Here is a 7,500-nt window from a genome sequence, read left to right as displayed (position 1 = left end):
CCCTCTCGCGCCATCCCACCGGTGACCATGAGCTACTCGGGCGGCGACATGTATTCCAGCAGCTCCTACCGGAAGATCTTCGGCGAGGGCCCCCGTCCCGGGGCCCGCATGGCCCTGGGCGGCAGCAGCCCCTCGCGCGTGTCCTCCTCGGTCTCCTCGGGGTATCGAACGAGCCACCGCAGCTACGGCGCGTCCCCCAGCATGGGGTCCTCCTCGACCTACCGGAAAGCGGGCGCCGCGGGGCGCAGCTACGCCTCCTCGTGTGCCATGGCGGCGGCGGACGCCGTGGACCTCACGCAGACCACGGCGGTGACCAACGAGCTGAAGATCATCCGCACCAACGAGAAGGAGCAGCTGCAGGGCCTGAACGACCGCTTCGTGACCTTCATCGAGAAGGTGCACAGCCTGGAGCAACAGAACCGCGTGCTGGAGGCCGAGGTGGCGCTGCTGCGCGAGCGCCACAGCGAGCCCTCGCGCCTGCACCACGTGTATGAGCAAGAGCTCCGCGAGCTGCGCGCCCGCGCCGAGGAGCTGTCCCACGAGAAGAACCAGATGCACGTGGACTGCGTGGGGATGAGCGACGCGCTGGAGCGCGCGCGCGAGAAGCTGGACGAGGAGGTGCGTGCGCGCGAAGAGGCCGAAAGCGTGCTCAAGTGCCACCGCAAGGACGTGGACGACGCCACGCTCGTGCGCCTGGAGCTGGAGAAGAAGGTGGAATCGCTGCTGGACGAGGTGGCGTTCCTGAGGAAGGTGCACGAGGAGGAGCTGCAGGAGCTGCAGGCGAGCCTTCAGGCCACGCAGGTACCGTCGGCTGCGCGCACCGAGTCCCCGCGGATCACCCGTCACGCGTCACCACGTGTTGTAGACGATTATGACCTTTTTATTATTCTGCGTCACTTTCATATTTTTTTTAAATTATTTTAATTTTAATTTTAATATTTCGATTTTTGAAGACCAAAGCAGAACGAAGGACATTGTTATTCGTTTAAGTTATAATCGACAGCAGATGTTTCTTATCACGAAGTTACTTTCTTATAAGTTATGAGTGGTTCTTCGGACCACTTGTTGATATTCTCGCGCTGCGCGTGCTCAGCGGTTTGAGCACTGCGCACTGCCGCTCGTGCCCGCAGTCCAAATTTATGACACTGCAGTTCCGTTTCAGCACCAAGGAGCTGTCCCCTCTCGCTCTCACTCTCGCTCTCACTCTCTCTCTCTCTCTCTCTCTCTCTCTCTCTCTCTCTCTCTCTCTCTCTCTCTCTCTCTCTCTCTCTCTCTCTCTCTCTCTCTCTCTCTCTCACTCTCTCTCTCTCGCTGTATCTCTCCCTCCGCCCCCCCCCACCTCTCTCTCTCTGCAGCAGTCTAGTTTGTGGTGCAATGCTCCAACATAAAGTTTTGAGCGTTCAAGAAGACGTCCTTATGATGTTATTGTTTACAAACAGTTTTTAACATGAAGATTGTTTCACAGAGGGAGAGGGGAGAGAATGGAGGGTTGGAGGATAGAGGGGGAGAGGGGGGTGACAGAGGGGAGAGAGGGAGAGAGGGGGGTGACAGAGGGGAGAGGGAGAGAGGATGGAGGGATCGATGGAGGGAGAGGGGAGATAGAGGGAACACGGAAAGATATGGGGGTGCAGCAAAGCAGCAGAGAGAGAGAGAGGTAGAGAGGGTGAGAGATAGAGAGGGGGAGAGAGAGAGAGAGAGAGAGAGCGAGAGAGAGATAGAAATGGTGGGAGACTAGGAGGGAGGGATTGCGGGGGAGAGAGAGAGATGGGGGGTGGGCAGGGGGAAGAGAGGGAGCGATGTGCAGAGAAATAGCGCATATGGGGTGTGGTCGTATGAACTTTAACACGCAAACCCCCCCCTCCCCCCCCCCCCACCCCTCTGACGGGTTGTACTGTTTCTATCGTCAGCAGAATGGTCGATTATAACGCTTCTACAGTCATCACCCATATACACACACACACACATGCACACCAAGACGCACACACACACACACGCATGCACACACAAACACACACACATATGCATGCACAGACATGCATACACACACATGCACATACACACACACGCACACACAAACCCACACACAGTGTTAATCCATAACGTTCGGTCATGGTCAGACTGACAGCTCTTGGTTATTCACAACTCTTAATCACAAACAGCAGCTCAGCCCAGACGGTTAACACACACAAAATAAATTGTACAGCCGGCAACTCCCATCATGCAACATTAAACAGCCTTGGCCCAGTGCGGCCAATATATTGACTGGGTTGAGCGGGTGATCCGTCAGGCTACTGGGTTGCTAGGTAGACTCTTCGTTTGCGATCTGGTTGCTGTGTCAACTATTGGCAGGCCAGAAGAGCTGAGGCAGCAGATCATCCATCAGCCTGAGTAACCTGGTAGAGAGAGCCCTGCTGCCTCTCTCTCTCCCTCTCCCTCTCTCTCTCTCTCTCTCTCTCTCTCTCTCTCTCTCTCTCTCTCTCCCTCTCTCTCTCTCTCTCTCCCTCTCTCTCTCTCTCTCTCTCTCTCTCTCTCTCTCTCTCTCTCTCTCTCTCTCTCTCTCTCTCCCTCTCCCTCTCTCTCTCTCTCTCTCTCTCTCTCTCTCTCTCTCTCTCTCTCTCTCTCTCTCTCTCTCTCTCTCTCTCTCTCTCTCTCCTGTCATGTAAAAAGTTTTTTCTCAAACATGATCAGTTTCAACAAGATCATAAACAAATGTAACGAAGGCTTGCAGAAATATCGACCCCATTGGTTGTGATTGACCACCAGGCAGTTGATATTGTACAACGGGAAAAAGATTTACTATTGAAATGTTAACTCCACTTTTCTCCCCCCCTCCCCCATCCCAATTCTCCCTCCTCTTTCTCCCCTTCTACTCCTCTCCCTCCCTCCTCTCCCCTCCTCTCTCCTCTCCTCTCCTCTCCTCTCTCCTCCTCCCCTCCCTCCCTCTCTCCCCCTCTCTCCCCTCCTCTCTCCTCCTCTCCTCTCTCCTCCTCCCCTCCCTCCCTCTCTCCCCTCCTCTCTCCTCTCCTCTCCTCTCTCCTCCTCCCCTCCCTCCCTCTCTCCCCTCCTCTCCCCTCCTCTCCCCTCCTCTCTCCTCCTCTCCTCTCTCCTCCTCCCCTCCCTCCCTCTCTCCCCTCCTCTCTCCTCTCCTCTCCTCTCCTCTCTCCTCCTCCCCTCCCTCCCTCTCTCCCCTCCTCTCTCCTCTCCTCTCCTCTCCTCTCTCCTCCTCCCCTCCCTCCTCCCCTCCCTCCCTCCCTTCCTTTCCTCCCCCCCCCCCCCCTCCCCAGGTCTCCGTGGAGATGGATATGTCCAAGCCCGACCTGGCGGCGGCGCTGAAGGACATCCGGGCGCAGTACGAGACGCTGTCGGCCAAGAACCAGGTGCAGGCGGAGGACTGGTACCGCTCCAAGTTCGCCAGCGTGTCGGACGCCGCGTCCCGCAACCAGGACGCCGTGAAGCACTCCAAGGAGGAGCTCAGCGAGTACCGCCGCCAGGTGCAGGCGCGCACCCTGGAGATCGAGGCCCTCCGGGGCCACAACGAGGCCCTGGAGCGCCAGATGGCCGAGATGGAGGATCGCCACGGCAACGAGGTCGGGGAGATGCAGGTGAGAGGGCGGGCGGGGGGGGAGAGAGAGGTGGAGGGGAGGGAGGTTGGAGGGACCGCGGACTCTTGATACCTCCTCTGTCTGATTGAGGAGCAACACCTAACGACGTAGTGGTCAACCCTCACACAGGTGTGTGGGGGCACCACTGTGCTTACATCACCTACAAACACCTCACATATGGGTGTGTATCGATTTGTATGTGTCTCTGAACGTATGTGTGTGTCTTTGTGTGTGTGTGTGTGTGTGTGTGTGTGTGTGTGTGTGTGTGTGTCTGTGTTTGTGTCTATGTGTGTGTGTGTTTATTTGTGTTTATATGTCTGTTCGTGTGTGTGTGTGTGTCAACGTGTGTGTGTCTCTATGTGTGTGTGTGTGTGTGTATCTATGTGTGTGTGAGTGTGTCTCTGTGTGTGTCTATGTGTGTGTGTGTGTGTGTGTCTGTGTGTGTGTGTGTTTGTGTGTGTGCGTCTCTGTGTGTGTGTGTGTCTGTGTGTGTCTGTGTGTGTGTGTGTTTACAGGACACCATTGGTCAGTTGGAGAACGCTCTCCGCAGCACTAAGGGCGAGATGTCGCGCCACCTCCGTGAATACCAGGACCTGCTCAACGTCAAGATGGCCTTGGACATCGAGATCGCTGCCTACAGGTGGGCTCCTCCACGGGGTTAGACCCCCCTGGGTTAGACCCCCTGGGTTAGACACCCCTGGGTTGGACCCCCCTAGGTTAGACACATTTTACATTCAAGGTAATTAGCAGGCACTTTTATGCAAAGCGACTTACAACCATTCCTTCACACATCGACGGCGAGGTCGACTACGCAGGGCGACAGCCGGCTCGTCAGGAGCAGTCAGGGTGAGGCGTCTCGCTCAGGGACACCTCGAGCCGGGGATCGAACTAGCATCCCTCCTGTTACCAGCCAACCCGCTCTAAATCCTGAGCTTAGCCTACCCTTTAGTTACAACATATAATCTAAGTATTTATTACATGTATTACATTCACACATTTAAAATAAACTTTTTGTATTCATTATAAATTGCTAAAGAAAAGTAAAGATACTGTAAGTCTTAATCAGCTCAATGATTCAGTTCACAGACTTTAGATATCAATATCGCCAGGCAAAACTAATTCTGCCTCCAGACGGACTCTGTTACCCGGTCCTGTCTGCTCCTCCTGGGCTGCAGGACGGATCCGATCAGGGATTAGACACAGAGAGACTGAATGAAACGTACTCCTTCATGAAGACTGGAGGTGTCCAACGCTGGGAGGGGGGGACGGCTCCATCCACATTTAACACCAATTGAAAAGAAACAAGCAGTAGAATACAATCTACCCTCGGCTCGATCAACTCCAATACCTCATAATTAATCTGTCTGTGTATGTATGTGTGTGTGTGTACGTGTGTTTGTTTGTGTGTTTGACTGTTGGTGTGTTGCGTGGTTATGTGTGTGTCGGTGTGTGTGTGTCTGTGTTTGTGTGTCTGTGTATGTGTGTGTGTTTGTGTCTCGTTGTCTGTGTGTGTGTGTCTGTGTCTCTGTGTCTCTGTGTCTCTGTGTCTGTGTGTGTGTCTGTGTCTCTGTGTGGGTGCCTGCATGCTTGTTTGTGTGTCTGCGTGTGTGTGTGTGTGTGTGCGTGTGTGTGTGTGTGTGTGTGTGTGTGTGTGTGTGCGCGCGCGTGTGTCTACATACAGGAAGCTCCTGGAAGGCGAAGAGTGCCGTCTGAGCAGTGTGGGCGGAGCCATGATCCAGTCTGGGTACCCCGGCTTCTCCTACTCCTCGTCCCGGAGCTACGCCCTTGGCTCCTACCGCAAACCCGTAGCCAGGCCCGAAGAGGAAGAGGAGGAGGAGGAGGAGGTTGAGGAGGAGGAGGAAGAGGAGGAGGAGAAGGAGGGAGAGGACGAGGCCGAAGAGGAGGCAGAGGAGGGTGAGGGCGAGGAAGAGGAAGGAGAGGACGGGGAGCAGGAGGAGGAAGAGGAGGAGGAGGAAGAGAAGCCCAAGGGAAAGGACGCCAAGAAGGACGACAAAGAAGACAAGAAGAAGGAGAGCGCCCCCGCCGGGAAGACCGGCAAGAACTAGGCGGCCGGTGACAGGCCGTCATCCAGCATCTTCACCACCATCATCTTCATCACTGAATTCATCCACAACGCCTTCCTCTGTGCACCAGTCCCTACCCTCACCCGGTCACCTGCTGCCAACTGGCACCCCGCTCAGCTCTGGTCTCTCTAGCAAACACACACACGCAAACGCACGCTCGCACACACACAATCTCAACCACGCACACGCACGCACACACACACACTCGAGCACCCTCCAGATGCGCCATGCCTCGTCTGTAATGTCGCCTTTTCATTTCTCTCTCTCGTCACTCACATGCCACTCTCGTGCTCCCAGCCAATGAGGTTGGGGTTCTGGGTGTAAGGGGGGGGGGGGGCCAGACTCCGGAAGCAGGAAGTGAACCCAGGGGTGGTATGTGGCATACACGTGTTGTCGCCGTGACGACAGCTCCTCGTCCCAGTGATACCACATGGGCAGGGTGCTTAGGAGCTGCTGTCCCGGAGACATCAGCCACCGTAGAACCCTCTAGAACCCTCTAGAACCCTCTAGAACCTTGCAGGAGCTCCAGACGCAGATGCTCGGCTGTCTCTCTTACGTTCTACGGCGCCAGTGCAGAGAAAGGATCGCCATGTTGTAGGTTAGACGTCACGCTCGCTCCCTCTCTCTCTCCCTCTCTCTCCCTCTCTCTCTCTCTCTCTCTCTCTCTCTGTCATGTCTGTCTCTCTCTCCCCTTAGACGACGTGGAGCTTAGGAAACACAACCGTCCGACTCTTACGGTGCTATTCTGTCTGACTCCCGTAGGTTGGAGAGTGCCGTCTGTCTCCTCTGGAGAAGGTGCTGGGTGTCACACATGCCTCCAAGGTGCTTCCATTCGCATGTTCGTCTTCCTTTCCTTCCGTCTCTCTTCCCGAAATACGTTTGGTAGCATGCGGGCGTTCGACACTCACTGCCTCTCCCTCCTTCAGAGAGAGAGAGAGAGAGAGAGAGAGAGAGAGAGAGAGAGAGAGAGAGAGAGAGAGAGAGAGAGAGAGAGAGAGAGAGAGAGAGAGAGAGAGAGAGAGAAAGAGAGAGAGGGAGAGAGAGAGGGAGAAAGAGAGAGTCTGGCTCGCCCCAGCATCATCCATACGTTCATCTCTTCTCCCATTGACAGTAAAACGTAACGAGAGCATCAGAGCAGCACGTCGTGGAGCTGGGAGGTGGGGCCCCTGGGTAGTGGGGCCCCTGGGTAGTGGGGCCCCAGGGTAGTGAGGCCCCTGGGTAGTGGGGCCCCTGGGTAGTGAGGCCCCTGGGAGGTGTGGCCCCTGGGTAGTGGGGCCCCTGGGTAGTGGGGCCCCTGGGTAGTGAGGCCCCAGGGAGGTGTGGACCCTGGGTAGTGGGGCCCCTGGGTAGTGGGGCGCCTGTGTAGTGAGGCCCCTGGGTAGTGAGGCCCCTGGGTAGTGAGGCCCCTGGGAGTCCCTGAAAGAGTCTGTGTTGGGGGTCCCCTGGAATGATAAACAAATTTAGAGTTTGCTGCTGCTGCTATATATCATATAAACATATATATATAAAAATATATATTTTTAGTTTTGTTTGAAAAGTATGATTCCCCCGTCACCCTTGATCCACTTATTTGTCCATAAATAGCCTTGTAGCGAGGCAGGCAGAAGAGGGCTAAGCTAGGGGAGCTAGCGGAGGAGGGCTTAGCTAATGGAGCTAGCGGAAGAGGGGTAAGCTAGTGGAGCTAGCGAGGGAGAGCTAAGCTGGGGGAACTAGCGGAGGAGGGCTAGCAAAGGAGGGCTTGCGGAGGAGGGCTAAGCTAGTGGAGCTAGCGGAGGAGGGCTTAGCTAGGCGAGCTAGCGGAAGAGGGCTAAGCT

General features: G+C 55.6%; 1 protein-coding gene across 1 annotated transcript in view; it reads left to right on the top strand.

Moving 5' to 3' along the window:
* Positions 1–7,500, top strand: part of neff1 (neuronal intermediate filament family member 1) — an 8,215-nt gene that overhangs the window by 121 nt on the left and 594 nt on the right. The window contains exons 1-4 of the mRNA XM_030371564.1: positions 1–801; positions 3,285–3,602; positions 4,118–4,242; positions 5,284–7,500. The exon at positions 1–801 is cut by the window's left edge and continues 121 nt beyond it; the exon at positions 5,284–7,500 is cut by the window's right edge and continues 594 nt beyond it. Coding sequence (XP_030227424.1) covers positions 28–801; positions 3,285–3,602; positions 4,118–4,242; positions 5,284–5,668 — 1,602 coding nt within the window. The 5' untranslated portion in view covers positions 1–27 and the 3' untranslated portion in view covers positions 5,669–7,500. The remainder of the gene's footprint in view (positions 802–3,284; positions 3,603–4,117; positions 4,243–5,283) is intronic.

The sequence above is a fragment of the Gadus morhua genome, chromosome 11 (genome assembly GCF_902167405.1).
Source record: "Gadus morhua chromosome 11, gadMor3.0, whole genome shotgun sequence".
NCBI lineage: Eukaryota > Metazoa > Chordata > Actinopteri > Gadiformes > Gadidae > Gadus > Gadus morhua.
The sequence above is the reverse complement of the archived record's forward strand: the minus strand, read 5'-3'. Positions and strand labels throughout refer to the sequence as shown.